At 33.8% G+C, this 23396-nt stretch overlaps 1 protein-coding gene across 1 annotated transcript in view; it reads right to left on the bottom strand.

The window, feature by feature from the left end:
* The window catches only part of LOC125673511 (uncharacterized), a 40050-nt gene extending 18264 nt beyond the window's left edge, over nt 1-21786 (bottom strand). Inside the window, exons 1-7 of the mRNA XM_056160836.1 lie at nt 21149-21786; nt 20851-20985; nt 19587-19726; nt 14960-15056; nt 14579-14743; nt 13741-13981; nt 13623-13628 (exon numbers count right to left, since the gene is read on the bottom strand). Coding sequence (XP_056016811.1) covers nt 13623-13628; nt 13741-13981; nt 14579-14743; nt 14960-15056; nt 19587-19726; nt 20851-20985; nt 21149-21245 — 881 coding nt within the window. The 5' untranslated portion in view covers nt 21246-21786. The remainder of the gene's footprint in view (nt 1-13622; nt 13629-13740; nt 13982-14578; nt 14744-14959; nt 15057-19586; nt 19727-20850; nt 20986-21148) is intronic.
* Between the last annotated feature and the right edge of the window lie 1610 nt (nt 21787-23396).

The following is a 23396-nucleotide window of genomic DNA, read 5'->3' as shown; positions in this document are numbered from 1 at the left end:
TGTAAGCATCAATAAATGACAGTAAAAGAGCTCTATTTATTCAAGCTACAAAATAGCCACGTGATCTTAATGTTGCATATATCAAAAGGTGAAACTAACGAACATCTATCAATTTCATAACTCCTAAAAGGAACACAAAATTAAGATTTGGGCAAACACGGAAATTTTAACATATTATAGGTTGGATAGGGCACCTAGGAGGAGTAAGTATCCCGTGTCGAACGGTCACAACCACCATGGGACTTATATATTGATCAATTAAACGCACAGGCGCTTGTGTACAGAACTTCAGGTCCCATTCTACTTCTTGTATTTTGGTATTTCAAGTGTATTTCTATTTTTAATATAGAATATTAAACTTAAGTATATTTTATTGAAATGCAATACACAAACCTTGCATAGAAACCGTTTTTATACGCCCGTCATTAGACGGGACGCATTATATTATGGCGCTGTCCGTGCGTTTGTCTGTCTTACTGGCTGGCTGTCCGTCCGTCCGGGGTAGTCTGTAAACACTTTACGAAGGTGAAGATAACGAACAGTGATCAATCTCATAACTCCTACAAGCAATACAAAATAGATAGTTGGACAAACACGGACCCCTGGACACACCAGAGGTGGGATCAGGTGCCTAGGAGGAGTAAGCATCCCCTGTTGACCGGTCACACCCGCCGTGAGCCCCATATCCCGATCAGGTAAACGGAGTTATCCGCAGTCAAAATCAGTGTGCCAAGAACGGCTTAACAATCGGTATGAAACACGTCAGATAGCATTTGACCCAATGCGAGGTTGTATTGACGAACTAGATCGTTATAACGACCATAGAATTTGCGAAATGTTGACATCAATCGAGACTGTTGAAATCCCTGTACCATCAACTTGTTTGTCAGTAGCTTACCTCGATTTAAAAACTGACTATACCCAGAACAAGCTCTTGCATATCGAATCAGTTGAGATATATAAACACCATATGCAGGTGATAATGGAATATTGCTACATAAATGTGGGAAACTGACGATGGAGAAGCTGAAATCATCCCGTTTGTCATACAGTTGAGTTGTTAGTTTGCCGTTAATGTCTACTTTCAATAAAATATCTAAGTATGAAGCAGAAGTGGACGACTCTGTGGTGTCCTTTATTTCGAGCTCACAGGGATATATCAAATCGACATATGAATGAAAGCTACATGTATCATTGTTAATAGACAAAACGTCATCGATATATCTAAAAGTAGAATTGAAGGTCACAGCGAGAGATTTTTTCTTCTCACGTAGAAGTTTTTGAATAAATTCTACTTCATATGAATTCTAGCGCTGAACTTTACATGTATTTTTCCTAAAGAAGTGTTAATGTCCACACCACTTTGAGCCAAATAACTGCATAGAGGAGTTGATAAAATCAACTCCCAAAAAGTGGGTGTTAGAGATCGAACTCCTGATTTGTTGACTGAAATACTGAATATTTATACAAAATTTTGAGAAAATCAATTTAAGGCATTTTTAAGAATCAGTGTTCTGTTTTGAAAAATATATCAATCAAATTAATATATTACAATATTTGAACTAGTCTCAACTTCTAGTATGATAAATTATAAAACTGAAATACACGTATAGAAGTATAAAAATATAAGATATATTGTATAAAACAGGAACTGTAAAACCATGCAGATCTAGAAGTTTTTGATCAATCCTTCCGCCACAAAATAAAGTCACTGCCAAACCCTTTCAAAATTTAAATTGACACAAAAAGTTTCAACTACATAGGGTTCAGTAATAGATTCGTAATATGCTTGCATCAATGGGATCAGTATTGAACCAGTAAGTACTTAGTTGTGGCATCCCGAGAAGTTGTGATCACTGTCGTATAATTGTGAGTGCGCTAAATTAATTCTAGTTTCCGTGGCTATCTGTATTTTTTGGCGCGGTATCTGTCTACGTGACTCTTGATAAGACTGTAACGCCCCGTGTAAGTCCCCACAACATGTTGACAGATCCCCAGTATCTGCCAGGGAACGTCTCTCATGTGTAAAGGTACGTACTTCCCATCATCTTAGAGCAGCAGGTTCTGTAGGTCTGTCAATGCCTGTAGATATTGTGACCTGTTACCTAGTCTGTAGTGACATAGGACAGATAACATGTGCACGGTCACAAAGGGAGATAACTGTAAATTTGGCATTCCGTTCATTTTACTGACTTCCTGTTCCAACCTTAATTCTTCAATATAGGTTAAGTTTTCAACCAACATGACAAGCCTTCCTATACTTAGTTAACATAGACTGACCACCTACCGCCTCACTGTATTTCTGTATGTTTACTTTAATATACATGATATGGGGTTGTGAGAGTCTCTGTCTCACTCTATCTGTGATAGCTAACGCTGTTTGATATCTAGCGGTATCATACAAGTATAACGCTAAATATAAACCATCCGATACACGACCTAACTTTGAAAGTAAACCTAGCATGTGAATTATTGACCTATCAATGATGTATCTCTTTTTTTTTAGACACAGATGAATACTGTGCTTTTAGTGACATGGAAGTTAATTCAAGTACATCCACCAAGGTCATATGGAATAGGAAATTATGGCAGTTTGAGAAAAACTTGTCTATTACATTTAAATGCATTATGTTGGAAAAGAAATTTGAAATCTGATGTATAAATCACACCTCCACCTACAAAACTTTCCTTAAAAAAAGCAATATCTATTTCCATTTCTGACTTGAGATAACTTTCCCCTGTCGGCATTACGAAGTGTGTATCGGAAAGAGCGGGGATAAGAATTTCTCTGAGTGTGGGACTATGTAAGAGGAAAGCAATGCCTATTTTGTAAAATATTTCTAACTTTTGATATAGGGACATCCATACCTGTGACAGAACTGTCATGCCACAACTGGAGATTTGAAAATTTTCAGCTGGAGTTTTGGTCTGATAACTGGAGATTTTTTATCAACATTTTTTTTACCGTTTTTGTGTGTTCATTGGGTAATGAAATCATGCTACTAGTAGTTGGGTTTTTTTTGTGTTCCAAGTGTCTGAGTTCATAATCATCAGATCCTTTTTGTGTTGAGAACATTGATAAATCCTTTTTTGTGTTAAGAACATTGATAATTCTTAAGTCAATACCTTAAAAACCACAATTAAATGAAAAAACTTGTTATATTTATATATTTATTACAGAGATAACAAGTTATAACAATTATCACACTAAAATATTTGTATAATCAATACATTACCAATGGCTACGAAGTCTTCCAGAATGCTTAATTCAGAATTACAAGCAAAGTAGAATAAGCTGAACTGATTTATAATAAAAACAGGAGGGTTGTTCTGAATGAACAAGTGAAACACAGGGGAAATTTTGCTATTCTATTCCTAGTTTGAATTAAAAGGGTAATATGAAACTAGAAAACTGGAATGAAATTTAGTTAGCGTACCAAACAATAACAAATGTTCACTTTCGGTAAGTGCAACACACTTATGGTAAACCAGATGGAATGATTTTATAAAACAAGTTGCAAAGTAACAACAGAAAATGCAAGTCAGCTGATCGAAAATTCAAAGTATAAATATATTAAACTTTATTGAATATCCCGGGATAAAAAAAAAACTGAAAAAGAATGGACGGGTAAATATACCGTCAATATTCCTGTATCTCAAATGCTGAGGTGAAATAAACAACAAATACTTATGAAATAAATGGAATTAAACACGAAATTGTAAGGTTTGTTTTGACCGGAAACACTTTCAGTTACACAAATATCGCGAAGCTCGAGCTCGATCGGAAATACGTAATTCAAAAGACGACTTTCGATTGTCTCGGGGTTTTTCCTTATCAATATCGAAAAATAGCGCTCAGAAAATTTTTGTTGTTGAAAATTTGAAATGACGGAAGATTTTACATTTTAACGGAAGGAACGGAAGGGGGGCTCAAATTCGGGAGATTTTGTCTTCCGACGGAAGAATCACAGGTCTGGACATCTGTTGCGCCCCAACAACTTTTCCTACAAACATGTTGTTCTCCGGAATAAAGAAATTTGGAAGGTAACCGGTATATACACACTGCATCAAAGATTTGAAACAAAACCACACATGTTGAAGCAAAGTTAATTGTATCCATGGAGTTGAAGAGCATTCTTGAATCCTCCAAAATAGTATTGTTTTCATAAAATATGAACACAGTAATTCGTCAGAAATCACTTCCTTCAGAATTATTTTCATAATTCCGTAACATGGAAACTGACAATGGTCTATAGAGTACACTAGCTTTTGCTCCGCTTGTGAAAAAGAAATTCTCTACTCCAAGTCTGAATTTCCATGTACAAGTTTGTTGGCGATAGAAAAGAGATGAAATCCTCCATCCGTAATTGTTTGTAGTACACTACGCGATGACCATGCACGAGTCAAACATCTATCAACCCAGGAAAGGGCTGGTAAGGGCCAATGACGTGAAAAGAAAAACAGTGCTATGTCAACTTCATGAGATAGATAAGTGTAGTTGTGACATGGACCGTGCATGTTCTCGCCTTCAAAGGCTGGATTCATACCGTTTACTGATTGATGGAACCTCACCCGGAGTTTCGGACTTGAAATGTATGCAGCATTGTTTCTCTCCAGTAGTGAGGACATGACAATTCGGCGATTTGACGATGTGAGTAGTTGTAACCTGGCAAACCCCGGGGGAGTATCAGAGGTCTCCATACAGATAAGTGTATGTCTGGGTGGATAATAAAACATGAACTGAGACATCTCACATACCACCTTATGATCAGGTAACCACACAATGAAATCCCTGTCTGATGATTTAAATCTGAATCCCTCTCTATAACTACCACTCTGCATCTTTCTTAATCCTTTAGATAACTGTTTGGGTTTCTCTGTCATCTCCGTTGTGTCTTCTAGATAACTTCTGAAGGTGACTTCTGTCGGTGTCCCATCTTACGACACACACCCACATACAGTACTTCTGATACACGAGGAATGTGGTCCATCCTGTAACGATTCTTTCACGTTAATTGACACAATACATGGTCCTGGCCATATATATATATATATATATATATATATAGATAGATAGATAGATAGATATATATATATATATATATATATATATATATATATCGCCCTTCCTCAAGCTTTACAAATTCTATTCATAGACAATCGGAAATCCTCGTCTTCTGCTGCTTTTATTTTGAACCTATAGCACTTTTCAGTGAAATTCTATTTATAGAAAATACAAAATTATTACAACTACGGCTCATTTAGTTTGTTATCTCGTATATATCACAATGATCGCTAGAATGTAAAACTTATACGGTACCAATTTTGATGCACCAGATGCGCATTTCCAAAAATAATATCTCTTTAGTGGTGCTCAACCGAAATATAATATAGAATATATATAGAATATAATAATAAACAAAGTGCAGGCTACAATGTTAAATGATACACGTAACTCGCCTTACCGTAATTTTGATTTTCATTCTAAATAATGTATTCCTATCAGAAAAATATATATCAACTGCAAGAACACATTTTGACTTTTCACACATATCACTATGTTCAGTAGAAATATAGGTTATAATGTAATTATACTTTCAGTACGCCCTTGAGCGTATTACACCTGTCATTTGTCGACACACATAGATTTTATGGACAACTCACTATTTCAAATATCAATTCAAAATGATGATTTAAACACATCTCAAAAGAATGTAATGGTGTGTTATACGCAATATTGAATTTTATAAACAATATCAGATAAATGTTTAGTATACAAGACGCGGATACAGAGAGAGGATCCGAACGACTTCTGGAATGATTGTATAATGTATCATTGTATCATTGTATCATTGTCGAACATATTAACAAAACCTTGATTGGGTACACCTTTAATACAATATCATTAAGATGGCGAATGTATTGCCATATGCAGTTAAAAAATGAAAACTTTTAGTATTATCTAGACACTTTGATAATATAATTTACATGTACATAATTGCACTACATGTGTCAGAAATATTGCAAAGGGACACTTGTAATTTAACGACTTGGCGGCATAAGAGAGTTGAGGAGGTTTTATATAACATATTTTTTAATATTTCAAAAATTCCAAAGTGCCTACACACTCCGGACATCCCCTCTCCCTGGATCCACTATGACCTACAAGACACATTTTCTGTATGCATTGTGTACGTTGTCCTTAACTTGTGAGATAGAAATCTTGCCGTGGAGTCATTTCCTTGTTGCAAGAAAATAACTCGCTTTATATGCATTCCTATGAGTTCATCACGAAGTGTATTAATCCTTTATTTCAATTCTCATAGATTGGTTAGTAGTAAAGCGTTCGCTTCGTAACCGGGAGGTCGTGAGTTTCAATCCTACTCGTGCCACGGTCGCGTCAAATCTAAAACGTTAAGATACGTAGTGATTGCTCCTTCACCAAACACTTGACATTCAGAAATGAGAATTATAGGTCTTTAGGATATGACCTTAAAAACAGAGGTGCTGTGTCGTGACATACGTTGACACGATAAAGAACCGTCACTGCTACAGCCTTGAGCGCTAATCATAGGTCTAGATTTGTGGTACTTTACATGAAGCTGGTGACGTACGTCTCAATATGAGTGGACAATTCTCAACGGGACGTAAAACAAACAAATCATATCTCAAAAACTGTTTGGATTGTGAAATCACAATATCCATGCAATCTAGAATAATTCCATTAGATTTATCAAAAGAGGTAACTGATATATTGTTATAGAAACACGAATCTAAGATAACTTACTCCCTACTAGTGCTGTGTCACATTCATTTTGCGATACTGTATTTCTGAGATTTGTCTTATAGGATTTATCAACGATTGTGTTTCTATTCATGTTTGTTCCTCATTTTTTCTACACATAAATCATTCTTGAAAGCTTTGCAAATTTACGCATGATGTTTTTATTACGAAAATGTAATTCACAACAAAAAAAAAATCTGTAAAATTAAATGTATATGCCTCAGCATATGTATATGTATATATACACTATTTGTAGATCAATAATTTCACAATATGTAGGTCAATAGTTTCACATAATATAAGTCAATAGTTTAACTATATATAGGTCAATAGTTTAGCTATATACAGGGCAACAGTTTCACTATATATAGGTCAATAGTGTTACAATATACAGGTCAATATGTTTACTATATTTAGATCATTAATTTCACTTCCAAACAATGAAAGTACATCCATGCATCCGAAACAAATAATACACTAATGTCACAATTTATTATGCAAAAACAGAAAATATATAGGCCAATCTCATACATGTAACTCTTATAAGCAATACAAAATAGCGAGTTTGGCAGACATAAACCCCTGGACACACCAGAGGTGGGACAATGTGCCTAGGAGGAGTAAGCATCCCTTGTCTACCAGTCACACCCACCATGAACCCTATGTCCATGTCTTTGTTGCTGTAAAGGTGTGTGTGATAGTTTCCTTTAGTGTTGTGATGTACTCTCAGAATCTGTACAGGACATGGTTATTATATGCACCTTCATGGTCACAGTTGGACATCATTATACCCATAGAGGAGGGCTATATTGCCATCACCTTGTCAAATTTTTCGTCCGTGTGTCTGTCCATTCACTCTTTTTTTGCAGATATTTTGGCTTCTACTGAAAGAAATCATTTTCATAGTTGATTTATATATGACTTTTGGCATAATGATGTGTCACTGGTATAACTTTCGTTCTCCTTAAAGGAGTTGGGCTGATATGTTGCAGATATATTTACAACAATTTAAATGTATATCATGGTATACAGGGATGTTGAAAATGAAGACACGAGATAGATGCTGCACGACAGTATGCCCTGTACTCTGATTTTGCCGTACCTGAAACAATCTGAATATTTACAAAATAATGATTGACTTTAATTTCAATGATAAAATAGATCAAGAAAAGAATTAATATAAACACCTTTATACATATATTATAAACGTGCTGACTTAAACCAAAACAATTAATTGACCTTAAAAATAAATTTTCAAAGTCCTTAGAATATAAAGGTAACCTGTAAACTTCATACAATTAATTTTTTGCAAATGGCATACACTATAATGAAAAAAGAAAGCATTGAACAGGCTTATATTTTTTCGTGTTACAACATTCATTCCGATATGAACATATACACCATTATACATGTATGTGAATGTATGATGACAAAACATAAGTATATATTATTGATGTCAAGCATAAATATATGGTAAACATTTCTAGAACTTTGATATCATATCTAATATCGCAATATCACATAATCATCTTGGCCTATGTATATATTTTGTGTCTTTTTAGAGAGAGAGAGAGAGAGAGAGAGAGAGAGAGAGAGAGAGAGAGAGAGAGAATTAAAGATAATCAATAATAAAGATCTAATTCTTCCCGTTGGTATTGGAATCTATGATTTTATTAGTTTCTTATGTAATTTACTTTAAAGCTCTTAATATACTCTTTCTTTCATATATCAGACTTTTCATGGATAGGCTATCTTTTAAACATCTCATCTTATATATTTAATGTTTTATTGACATTAACATGATACTGAATGTTTTGGCTGTTTCACTTTTGTTTAATTCTCCAAATATGAAGGTAATGGCATCCAGGGTTAAACTGACCTTTTTTTAAATTACAAACAATAATGAACTCTCCAAGTGACTTTTGGACAATGGGGCAATCCCGCAACAGATGATCGATTGTTTCCTCTTCGGTTTACACGAATTTGACTTTACTTTGCCAATTTTAAACATAAAACTATTTGTAGCGGGAATGTAATGATTAATTCTGAATTATAACCATCGAATTTACTATTTTGTGTGGTTGAAAAAGGCAAATCATATATTACTTTCCACTGTTTTTGAATGATGTTGAAATATCTATCCAACTTTTTTTTTCACCCACTGACTTCACCATATGTTTGTTTAAAATTTTATACATGGGTTTAGAACCTTTTTTTGATAATACAAAATTTGTGATATTCAATGAAATGTATGGTTTAATGATGATTTCCTCTTTATAAAAATTAAACGTCTTTATATCGTTAGTGAACAGGATTATTGTGATAACAAGATCAACTGTAAAGTTTCTGTGTTTCTTTATTCAATTTGGTTTAATACCAAAGATGAAAATTCTTAAGTTTGTTGTAATTATAAACGGTTTTGAACATCGCTGGGCTTACTTTCAGGGTAACATCCTGAAGATCATGTCACCGGGGGGAGGGGGTTACACGTCTTAACTATATGAAATTGTGGCTATATCCTAACTTTGCCGAAATAATGCCCACACAAAAATTAGATGTCGTGACTTATAATAGAAACAGGCCTAGGTCACAATTTTTAATAATGTACATGAGTATTCGAGTCTGCAGAATTGCAATAACTTTCATTTTTATTTTATACTGTAAATAACCTTATTTCAGAATTTTTGAAGGTGAAAGGCAAACATTACGAACAGAGATCAATCGCATAACTCCTATAAGCAATGCAACAGAGAATTGGGCAAGCACGGACTCCTGAATATACCAGAGGTGGGATCAGGTGCCTAGGAGGGGTAAGCATCCCCTGTCAACCGGTCACACCCACCGTGAGTCCTGTATCTTGATCAGGTAAACGGAGTTGCGACAAAGTGAAGTAAAACATTGTTCAAAACTCGCAAAGACGATGAGAAGAAGTTTAATTCCGCAAAATGTCACTAGGTTTTATGGGGGAAAATTTCCTCGGAGCTTCAAGACATTGGGATTGTTACTGCAGTAACACAGAGTTTAAATAAGTGGAAGAGTTTAAAAAGAGAATATAAAAAACAATTGATTCCAACTCCCAGACTTGGACTGGCAAGAAAACCTGTGCATTATTTGAGGGATTTAATGACATTTATCATCATAAAAGTGGAAGAAATACCAGATTTTTTTATGACATCAAAGCATGCAGAAAGAAATGAATCAAAGAAGGACACAGAAACGATAAAATCATAGGACACACAAAACACTAAATCTGAAAATGAATTAAACAAGTCAAATTCATCAAGCACACTTATTTCAGACCAGTTATCCCCAGGACCATCAGCAAGTATATCAAAAGAAACGAAACAAGAGGGAGCAAAAAGGAAAACACACCACTACATAAATATTGGGCTTTTGCAAAAAATTTCTAAGAAAACCAGAGAATTTTCAATATGAAAGGTTAGCTCTGCTGAAATAACAACATGCACACTGTAGAAAAAATTGCTATGATGAACAAATTTATCAATTGCCTAAAACAAAACAAAACAATTGATCGTAAAACATATACAGTAATACTTGTTTCAGTGAATGATGAAGATTACGAACAATGATCAATCTCATAACTCCTATAAGCAACTCAAAATAGATGGTTGGGGACACACAGACCCTTGGACACACCAGAGGTGGGATCATGTGCCCAGGAGGAGTAAGCATCCCCTGTCGACGGGTCACACCCGCCGTGAGCCGTATGTCCTGATCAGGTAAACGGAGTCATCCGTAGTCAAAATCAGTGTGCCAAGAACGGCCTAACAATTGATATGAAACAATTCAGGCAGCATTTGACCCAATGATAGGTTGTATTGACGAACTAGATCGTTATAACGACCATATATCATTTGTGCATTCTGCAGCGTTATTTTGTTTAGATGCGTGTGATTAAAAAATAAACATTGTATGAACTATGAACATTGATTATGTTCCATTTTTATATGGTTGTAGATAAGCGTTCCTATTAATAGTATGTTTCAAATTTAAGCAATATTAATTCTAAACATATTGCATCAAATACTTGTTTGGTAGATTTAATCTCTATACCATAAAGGAAATAAAGAATGTCTGTCTGTCTCATCCTTGTAAATTTGGGGCTGGGTCATCAACCAAATCATGAAATTTAAACAAAGTGGTATAGCAATGTTGGATCGCTTTGTCCTTATGACAGAGTGTAGTTATCAACCATATCAGCTCTTCTTAAATGCCAACGAACCCTCTTTTGAAAAACAATACAAAATTCCACACCCATGCTTCTGTATGTTTTGTTTTGGGGTGTAAATGCCCTGAGCACATTTAGCATCTTGCGGTTTTTCAAGTACATGTAGTTGGTATGAACAAAATTTCATTGATAGGAAGAGGGCTGTTGTAATTCTGAAACAAAGATTAAGTGATCAATACAACCAAAAATGGTAAAGTGATATAAACAGCTCATCAAAAGGTGAAATTTATATTTAAAATAAATTAGAGTCTAATTTAGTATGTGAAAACATATTAAAGAATTTTACCAAATAAATTGAGGAAAATACTGGTAAAATTTAGAACTACAAACCTGTTGAGCTGGTAGATGGTTAAACGTTCCACTTAACGAAATACTTTGTACATTATGTAACTCAGGTAAAATAGCACACTAGTTTTATTTTAGAATGCAAATCATTAGCTAGTATCAGGAAAAAAGTTTTTACATCCCCGATTTTGTAATAAACTTGATCACTTAATCTTTGTTTCAGAACTACAACAGCCCTCTTGTAATAAACCAAATATAGTTAAGTTTAGTGAAATAACGTCAAACTCAAGTTTTAAATCGTTGAAAAATCTATGTCTCTTCATAACTAAAATTCATGATGCAGTCTGTCATCCATAACTTATATATCTTACTTTTTCTTTGTTTGCAGCTATATTATGTATATCTTTTGTATTTTCTTTTTCATTATTCGTATTTTTTGTATCTATTCACGATTCATTAAGACGACTTTTCATTATCTCTTATTTATCATTCATTGTACCTCATGTACCACTGATAGATGATGTGAGTAAATAAATTAACTTCATAACCTGATAAACATTAACCATCCTTTCGCACAAATGTTGACGTCACACGCCGACCGTGAATACATTGAGAGGAGGAAAGTCATGATGCAGACAGCAGCATGATCCCTGTCAATGGAATCCCTACCTTTATGTCTTACCAACGCAATTACAGGATAAGCGGTAATTTTTATTGCAAGCCGATTCATTGGATTTGACAGCGAAAGGATGTAGTGTTTGAAATGACGACGCTTATCGTTGATTTAGTGTGAAATTGAATGGTTTCAATTGTATTCCCTTGCGGAAAAATCATTCATGAATTGATTTATCTAAGTTTTCGAACGATTCACATCAAATGTAAGCTGAAATAAAAATCAAACCGAAGTGCAACTGATTCCCCAAATAATTTATGAAGGCTTGGACAGAAACGAGGGGGATAGGAAAGACCAAATATAAATAACCCTCTCGTTTCCACAGAAATTAGCCATTTTAGTGATACGTACACAGAAACATGAGCATATTACATCAATTCTTATATCGCGTCACTGGTTACCTATGACATCGAACGAAACTTAAAATTCTTTTGTATACTTTCAAGGCACTACATGGATTAGCTCCAGCATACATCCAGGGACTATTTCAAGTTTACCATCCTCAGTATTTGTTATACCAAGCGCTCGTACAAAAATGCATGACGAAAGACAGTTTGATGTTTCTTTATCAACTTTATGGGATTTTCTCCCGTTGGATATTCGTGTCGAAGGTCCATTAGCTGTTTTTTAAATTCAAAACTTAAAACATATCTTTTTAAACTTGCATTTAATTTGTAATTCGGTATTTATGTATCAAGTTATTAAAAAAAACCTTAGTTTTAGTATCTTAATTATAGAAATGTATGATCATAATAATAAAAAATATCTTAAGCTTTTCATCTTGACCCTTTGAACTTGGTATGGAAACATTGTTTCCCTGTTTATAGAAGTCTGAGTTGCTTCCTTGGATATAAACATACATATATGAAAAGGTGAAGATAAACTAATTCTGATCTGCCAAATGATAATCACACTCAATGGATAATTAACTCTACAATACAAAACAAGATGTGTTTGTGAAACACTGGTGTCTTTGTTCGGAAGAAAAGTCGTTCTAGTACATAAGGAAAGTGTTATCACAAGGAAAAATGAAAGCTCTGTCAAAACCAATTTAAAGGTTATAACCAAGGTCAAAGGTTTAAAAAAGTAGGTCAAATTCTAAGGTCAAGGTTATAAGATTAACATAAAGATTTACATAAAGAAAGATAATGTTAAAAGAAATACACATGTCAAATATAAAACTCTATCATTAACCATTCCAAAATACGGCAAAGTCAAAGTCAAAGTTTTACGAACAGAATTGCAGATTAACAGACAAAACGACAGACTTTGAGAGCCATATGCATTAAAAACTGTATCACCCCGACCCTTCGATAACGGTGAAATAAAAATAAACAATTGGATTTGATTTTATAATTTGATGTTTTAAGGTCAGCCCTATTAATGTATGTACATGTGATGATGGTATTAAGTAATGCAGTCTATTTTAAAACTGATTTGCGTGGTAGCAAGGAGCTGTTTCTCTATTCATCATGTTATATTTTTGTTGTCGATTTATTACTTAATTAATATATATCCAGAAAGAATGAAGTGAGGAAAATTTGATTTTTTGTGTTAAAGTATTCGTACATGCTTACGCGTAGTTTACACGCGCGAATATAATAAAATGTGAGTCAGCTATCATTATTTACCTTAAGCTGCATTTAGGAATGTGTAGACTCAGACACATGAAGAAAGGGGGAATATAAAGAATACAAGATACTTTATTTCCACAGTTTATTAATTGTGTTGACAGACTGTATCTTTTACCATGGCCGGATCATCATGGATGTTCGTCTCAATGCTTCGTATTTATTCCCCCAGAAATACCAGTTAAGGTACTTGTCACTGACCACGGCGGAGTTAGCATACTGTCCATTCAGGTTGGAATTATAACATTGGTTATACCACCACGCTGCTTTATAAAGCGTCGCACAACTTCCACTATATTTGTCGTTGTCTTGATCTTTTGTTGAAAATTTCATTCCATTGTGGTTGCTGAAGCTGTCCCCTAATATGAAGCAAAGTAAAAAATATGATGTTGTCTTCAGTAATATATAATGTAAAGCATAGTACACAATGCGGTGTTGTCTTCAGTAAATATATAGTATAGTAATAAATGTAATGTTGTCTTCAGTAAATATAAAGCATAGTAATAAATGTAATGTTGTCTTCATTAAATATAAAGCATAGTAATAAATGCAGAGTTGTAGATACACCAACATACTTTGTATATACACATATTCGTGTTTACCCATATCTTTATTTTGTATTCTTTGCAGGAGTTTTGGAATTGAACACTGTTTGTTATCTTCGTCTTTCATGTTTATGGCATTCATACTTAAGGTAAATCAATATAAAAAGTCACTGAAATAATTGACCAATCAATCCATAATCAGACATTCAATCAATCAATTGATCAACCGAGCAATGATTATGTCAGTCAGTCAATCAATCAATGAAACTTATTTGTACTGCCAACATTGTGATCAAATTAGGTACTATATTATAAAATGACACGACAGATAGATGCATCAAAAGATGAGTACAAATAGTAGGTATCATCAGTAATTTACTTTTAAACCTTCAATAAAAATTATGTCCTAACCTGCCGTGCCCCTGTATCCAGATACAGTCAGTCTGTACTTGCTGCTTTCGTCACCAACAAAGAACTTGGAGTATTTAGCGTACGCCTTCTGACCGTTAAATTTCTGAAGGTCCACACGAAGGACGTGGTTTCCGGACTTGGTCAGCAAATGTAGAACGTCGTTTCCTTTTAAGGATAACATGTTACAATTATAACTGATCAGGTCACAAGACTGCTTTTCTTACATTCCTCCAAATAAATGTTTCAAGCACTCATAATATATTACTATCTAGGTGTAACATATCCATGTAGATCAACACATAAAATTATTATTTCATTATCAATACCTTTATCTGCAACATTCTAACGTAAAGAATACTTCAACTTCCGGCATATACTCACCTATCCAATAATTGTGATTGGCATTACCAAATCCAGTTTTGTACGCTTTCCAGTCTCTGTAAAAATCTGTCGACCCATCTAGTCTTTTGTGTAAAACCTAAACAGAGAACTTTAAGTCAAGAATACATTCTATTCTAAAAGCTTGTTATAATGTTTACCATAGTCTTTTCATGAAAGGCGAAGATAACGAACTATGATCAATCTCATAACTCCTATAAGCAATGCAAAACAGAGAGTTTGACAAACACGGACCCTGAACATACCATAAGTGGATCAAGTGCCTAGAAAGAATAATCATCCCCAGACCTTAAACAGGTAAGAAATATGATTTTTATCTTTAACAGAATGGGATCGTATACCTTTCTTTCTGTTCCATCATTATCGTTATCACCTGCTTCAATGTTCGTGGTCTTCTTTAAAGCTGACATGAATTAATAAATACGTACACCTTTCTCATCTTATCCGCCATATTTCTTTCAGGTAGCCTACTTTACTCTACCCGTATATACCCCAAATGTGATTGTCACACCTGAGTGATTTTTCTAGGTGGACTCGACCAGTGCACATCTCCGATAGTAATATATAGGGAATGAGAAACAAATAAAATAACATTTTAAAACATTATGCTTTGCTCAAAATTACAAAATATTGATTGTATACTAATGCAACATTCTGGAAGTTTAGATAAGTTAGACAAAAATGCAACAACAAAAAAAACAAAAAAAAACAAACAAACAAAAACATTCTTGCATACTTGTAAGTGCATGCAAGTATTTGCATTTTTCTAATAAAATAAATGCGGATAAATCATTTGCCATTTACATACTGATAGAATGGAATAGGCAAAGAGCATAAAATATATTATTTATATCAATTCTTGCAAAATAAAGGTGCATGCCATATGCATAATATGCAATGCACAAGGTATCATCGCCAAAAAAAGTATCAAATACGGGCGTCTATCCAACAGGTATCGGAGATGTGCACTTACCGAAAATATTAGATTCTCTTTATTCTGATAAATCCACGAAACAAAATGATAAACTCCATTTGTATCTCGTTAGAACTTTACAACACGTTCTCATTCCATTATACAGACTGCGACACACTTCACCCGTGCCAAACAGTGTGTCTTCAATCAGGGGAGATGTCAGAGTCGAAATTTTTTCCTGTATTGAATGCTTGTCTGGTCGAGGTTTTGCAGTTTATAGAAATGGGGAATCTAATATCTGGTTGGATATATTGCGTGCACATTTCAAAATTTCTCGATGATCATATACAAACTTGGATATACAAATAAGGGAATAATGATCGAAAATATACATCTGTGTGCAAATGCGTGTATTACATTTGCAATCCATAATAAACAGTTCATTACACAAAGACACATATGAAAGGAAATTTATAAACGAAAATATAGTTTTGTTGTCTCTTTTGGAACCACATACTTATTTACGGTCTCTGTATGTCCATATTCATTGAGAGAGAGAGAGAGAGAGAGAGAGAGAGAGAGAGAGAGAGAGAGAAGAGTGTCCTACTTCGATTTTTAATATATCATTTCACAGAAGGAAAGAAAATTGATCACTTATATAAATGTAAGCTTTCAAGCATTAAAAATTTCCAGCTATTTAAAAATTTGTGATTGACAATATATTGGAAACTTACAGGTGCTTATAATTGAATTCATTACAAATTTTAAAAAAAAAATATTAGTTTGAACTGTGCATGTAGAAAATACTGACTTTGTATGTTAGAATAACGGGAAAAAAGTAAATTGTCAAAAAAAGTGGGGAAAGCAGACCAGCCTTCCTGCCCACCCCAACCCCCTGTTTTTGTGCCTGAAACAACATATCAATTCGTGTCGAAAGAAAGGTGCATATCTACATTTCATTAAATTCCAAAGGAGCTCGAATTTATGTGTTCCCCTATTAAATATCTTGTATGCAAGATTCGTTCCCGAATTTAGAATCATGCTTTCAGTCAGAGCAGAAATGAATTCATTTTGAAGTACATCTTGTTTGAATGCAAATGTTGGGTTTCTTCTTTTAATTTCATCAGACTCATTAGAAACCCCTCTCCCAAACTATGCAGCTTTGTTTTTATTGATATCTAAATCGGTATAAATGAATCCGGATATAAATTATATAATGTTTTTTCGTGATCATATAGATATTGATACTGATAATGAAAAAAGAAAATGTTTATACTCTTGCCTTCTGCATATCCTACTAATGCATTACAGTATATTGACATTGTATCATATCAAATAAAAGCTCAACACGAATTTTACTGATTTATGCATACTAACATCTTATCGAATACATTTGAATTTGAAATTTCTACGTACAGCGGTATGGCCATTGCGCCAGATCTACGAAATGAAAATATTTATGAATAAATTACACTCAAGCCTCAAAGTAATCATTATGGCATGTTACAGAAACGTTAAAACACACAAATGCTATAGTTATGTAATGCATGCATGCGATTTTTCTGAATACATGTATTTATGTATTCATGAATGAAGTTCCTACGCTTGAAAATATCTTGGTCTTTATGCATTTTGTTTTGTGATTTTGGTTTACCATTCCTTACACTGTGTAAATGAAGGAAAACTTGGTAAAGGGTGCAATTCTACATGCACCATGCAATTAGTATACATGCATGTGTTGCAAAACAAAATGTACATGTAATAACCAGACATGTATTGTCATTTTTCATGGGGGGGGGGGGGGGTACAACAGGGGGGAAAATTGAAAATTGGATTCTTTAAAATTTCTTGCCATTCAAAATAATAATTAAAGAAGATGAACGAAAACAGCAACAAAATAAAACAAAACACCCAAACAAACCAAGATGTTTTGTCCGATGTTCAAAGTCCTAATGTGGGGTGAAGGGTTAAAGAGTCTTTTACTTTGACTACCTCAATACTTTCCCCCTTTTCTTCAATCGTTGGGGGTCGGATGGGGTGGTTAGAGTCCTCTACTATGAGTGCCTCATATCTTCATTTTTTTAATTGGTGGTGGTGTGTGTCTTCTACTATTATATCAGAACTTTCAAGCTGGGGTAAGTGGGGGAGGGGTTGTCACTCAATGTATCTTTTATTTGCATTACAAAGTAACAAAAAATGTATATTGTTATTAAAGATGGGTGACAGACACTCTTGTCCTCTCCCCTTGATGTTTGATAACGACGCATAATATGATAAACTCGATTATTACATTTTGCATTAGTGCAATTTGCGTCGAGTTAGACGCAGAATGTAATAACGCAAAATGGCATAGATATATAAGATCTATTGAGCGCCAAATTAGCATAAAATGAAGTAATTGAAAATAACATTATTTAAAAATATGTTTAATTTTTAATTAATGCGTGCTTTAAATGAATCAAATAAATCTGTATTATCAATTGATGAGAGCAATATTGCGTTACTAGTACTGTTCTCTTTTTATTGAATTAACGATATCATTTGTCTTAATAAGAGCACGATTATTACAAGATCATCGGTTCTCTCTCTCTCTCTTTCTCGTCGTTATCTCTCTCGTTGTTCTCTCTCTCTCTCTCTCTCATCCCATACACTCGTACAGTGTTGTATATACAAATTTATGTACCTAAACGTTTTCCTGATTTATAAATCTGCAATACTCTGACCAGTAAATCATATGGTATAAGGATTCATGCACAATACAGGGTAAATATTATACTCTGATACGTCCCCTGATTGAAGATAGCTGATCGGCACGGGCTAAGTGTGTCGCAGTCTGTAGAATGGACAATGTTGTTTACTGTTGGAATGCAAATGGAGTTTATCGTTTTGTTTCATGGATTATGCAAATAAAGGGAGTTTTACTACTACTTAGAGTATTTTCGACAAGTGTACACGTACATCTGCGGTCCTTTACAGATATTACGAGTAGGCCCAGGTAAATAGTCGTCCGCATTCGATGCGTTTTCATGGCGAGCATACATGCCATTTTTATAAGTACAGTAGTATTTATGTCTTTGCCTTTTACTTGAAGTAATTGTGAATGGTATAGATTGTATACTCTTTGCTTATTCCATTTTATCAATAGATAAAAGATGAAATATTTCTCCGCATTTTTGTATAGTTTTGACATATTTACTGCAAATGTACGCACGTTCACATAAAGAAAAGGCATTCTATATATATTTATCCAAATATATATATTTAGAATGATTTACTACTGTACGATATGTTTATTATAATTTTGAGCACTGCGTGGTGTTCCAAAACGTGATTTCATTTCTTCTTGATGTCCTATAAATTAGTATCGGAGATGTACGTGTTACCTGTCGAAGCTACCCGCACAGGTAAATCGAAGACACTGATATGAAGTGAAGCGTAGCAAAGCTCGTCCCCTTATATACCATGCGAACCCCGATACATATAACAATAGAAATTCCAACTAATATGGCGGATTAGCAGAGAAATATGGCGGACATATAGAATTATACTATATTTATTAATTCATGTCAGCTTTAATATCATTGGTAATACAAAACGTATCGTATCAAACACCAACACTGATTATATTAAAACTAGGGTATTATCTCCCCAACCAAGGAAATTAATGGGTTCGCTTCATTTCTTGGATGTACTCACCGTCCATCCGCCTCCTTCTGTTGTCATGTCACAGTACACTTGTTTCTTTGTTTTGAGGTCTGGGTAAATCCAATACACTCCGTCCTCCTTTCTTGTATTTGGTCTCTTCTTCAGTATGGTTGCGCAGTCCCGGTACTTGACTTGATGAAGTAGAACGTTTTTTTTTTTTAAATAAAGGCATCATTTTGATTTGAAATTCAAAATAGAATTCTAACACTGTCAAAAGGAATAAAGTGTTATGTCATAATAGACGGTATTGTATAATCAACAAGAACAAAAATTAAAGAAGCTAAACATAAGCATATCCTACTGTTTCCAGTTATTATTATGAAAACTTCAAACAGAAGATAGGGTGGTAATTTGAACAACAGAGATGATTGTGCAATACGTTAATAGTATATGCTTAAGATTTTTATCTCAGATCCAGAGTTTGTATCTGTTCAGCGGAAATATATCGGCACACAACAAATTGAACCGCCTACATCTATATACGCATTGTACATTGCAACCAGAAGTATAAAGAAGAGTGGACAATTTTATACCTGTGCAACGCTATTTACTTGTTGCTAAATTCTGCTTAATCTCATTACTTTTATAATTCATACAAATTAACAGCTGTGAATAAGAAAGAAGATGTGTTTGTGAAACGCTATGCCTCTGTATATGACTGCAAAATAATTCCAGTACCAAAAGAATAGAATGGATGGATTGAAGAATATAAAAATATAAAAGACCTAACGCTAAGTGTTCAAAAGTTATGGTCAAGATTCAAGTTCTTCAAAAAGTATTTCAAACTCCAAGGTGAAGGTCATGAGGTCAATCATTTTGGAATCAAAAGCAATGCCTTGTCAGAGAAATACACATGTAAAAATAAAAGCCCTAAAACTAAGCGTTCAAAAGTTATAATAAGATTACCGAGGTAAAGTTATAACAGACAAACATACACGTCAACCTATACATGTATATCTATATCGAAGTAACATGAACTAGCATTTCAGTATTTAGGAAGTTTATCATTCTAGACTATGAATTAAATATTTTTTCCATTTATTATCTTCCCAGTTTTTTTTTTTACCTTTCAGTCATTGCTTTAAATGTAACTATACCTGCAATGTCTATCTCTTGTGAGTTATTTTCTTAATTTTCGAGTAATTATAAACAAGTAATTTATCAACATCAAGAACACGTGGCATTGCTTTTATTCCACTTCATTATACAAAATATATTGAGATATGTTTCTTGAAACCGATAGCATAAAACTTACGGTTTTTGAACATCCCAGTGACTTTATAGGTGGATACAACTTTGACATTGAAGGAAACCGGGTGTTTGTTTTCAATGTTCGATCCTGTGAGTTTCCAAGACCACGAAACGTTCTTTAGTTGATGTTGCAGCTTTTCTGTATTGTTTCAATTATAGAAAACATGCTTTAATTAATTCGGTTTCGTAAAAAAGGTTATACTATGGATTGAGTTCAGTTTGGAAAATCTTAGATTCAAAAGGGCGAAAATAACTTCTAATTTTTAAACAAACGTAGAGATAAAACATGATAAACTACATACTGTGGATTGTTGGATGGACTTTGTCCGTGTTGGATCTGTCCGGTAGGACAACACATAAACACAGTAGGATGATAGACTTCATGGTATTAAAGGTCATTTCCTACTACATAAAATTTCAACGTATTTATAGTATCTTACCAATGCAATTCTCTACTTAGTTTGAAAACTGATACTTTTTGAAATGAAATCGAATACAGTTCGATGTGTATCCATGTCGCAATAGCATATATAAAAAGCGGCATTCTGTTGGAAAAGCTTGGTTGTCGTGATTTCTGATAGAAGTATAAAATAGCAAAAGTGAACACTGTTTTCCCGTGTGAGTATATGCATTTTAGTTCTTGAAAAACCTTTTCTAGAATGTTCACAACGTTTTCGTAAGAACTGCATAATTCAAACAAATCGGATATATCCCCGTAATTAATTCTTAGACAGCAATAAATTAATCAATTAATATAACTGTTATGTAAATGAAATGCATTATGCATTTAAGTACGTGTAGTTTTCAAAAATAACATTTTGGATATTTCGAAATAAGCTACAAAATTAGTGCATGTAATTTGTAAATTTGTGTTGGCTCAGTGGGAATGAAATGCAGATTACTTTCACTTTGTCACATGTATAATTATGTTGATGATATGTACTGTGAATCGATTATTTCAGTTTATACAATTTTTTTTAACTATACACGTTGAAATTGAAAGCTGTGAAAGAGTACAAAAATCGTTTTTTGTTATGATAACTTCATTTATGAATTCATCTATAGAAGTATTTTATAAAAATTCGTTTACTTTTTTTTTTTCCATTTCTCTACGGGAAATCAAATGAAAAATTAGCGGTTGAATCCCTTGTTTAGAAACATTACACTGCGTGATGCAGTCGATCCAGGTGTTGCGTGTAGATCAATGCGCACTGAGATACATTCAGTAGGGCTGGATTCTGTATGGATTTATTTGAATGATACTACCAACATATGAAATTCCGAAGTATTTGGATCAGCAAACATATGTTAAAAATTCATGCTGTTTCCAGTCATTTCATAGAAGTTGAATTACACATACCATTTTGATGAAACCTATATTAAATGCGCATCTGGTGCATCAAAAATTGGTACCGTATAAGTTTTTACATTATGACCCCTGGGTCGAGGCCTCTGCTGGTGGACTGTTAGTCCCCGAGGGTATCTACAGCCCAGTAGCTAAGTACTTCGTTACTAGCTTGAAAATACGGATGTATATTTAATTGTTGTTATAAAATTTAGAAATTCATTTCAAAATTAAGGATTATCTCCCTTACGCATAGCTCTTATCCTTAGACGAATTTGACTCCACTTTTTTGGCACACTGTTTTTCCCTATAATAGCTCTAAAACTTCATTGTTATTTCGGATTTCAAAAATTTCGGTTGAGCATCACTGAAGAGACATTATTTTCGAAATGCGTATCTGGTGCATTAAAATTGGTACCGTATAAGTTTTTACATTAAAACATGTATCCTTGTTTTGAAAATTAATGATTTAAAACACATTTTACATACTGATTATAGTGAACTATGGTCGGGTAGTGAATTCTATATCACACTTTTTATGACTGGAATATATAGCGGTATTCTAGGTATTAGGAGTTATGACATAACTGTTTGTTAATTTTACCTCTACATATATATTGATAATATGCGGTGTTTCTCTCCTGTTTTGTCAATAAGAATTATCCCATACCACGTGGGTGTACCCATTCATGTAGTGTTAACAGCCTGTACGGTGAAGTGGGGATTGCTGACATATCTACATATTCTATTCTATGTATGACATTGTACATGTTATATGTATTGTTGATATTTAGTAAAATTCACTTTAATGAATGACCAAAACTGTGCCGTAATTAATTTTCTAGAATTTATATAACGCTTCTGAACGAAACTCGCCTTTCAAATCGAGTGTATGTCGGAATTCAACATCGGTAAGATATCCCACAATAAATTCTTAGACATCAATAAGATGTCGGAGTCCCCACAATCAATTCTTAGACATCAATAGGATGTCGGAATCCCCACAATCAATTCTTAGACATTAATACGATATATCTCCACAATTAATTCTTAGACATCAATAAGATACCCCCACAATCAATTCTTAGACACCAATGATATATCCACAATCAATTCTGAGACATCAATAAGAAATATTCACAATCAATTCTTAGACATCATTAATATATCACCATATTTAATTCTTATCACCTATTTTGTAGATG

This window comes from Ostrea edulis, chromosome 3, assembly GCF_947568905.1.
Source record: "Ostrea edulis chromosome 3, xbOstEdul1.1, whole genome shotgun sequence".
In the NCBI taxonomy this organism is placed as follows: Eukaryota; Metazoa; Mollusca; class Bivalvia; order Ostreida; family Ostreidae; genus Ostrea; species Ostrea edulis.
This window is presented reverse-complemented; position numbering and strand designations above follow the sequence as displayed.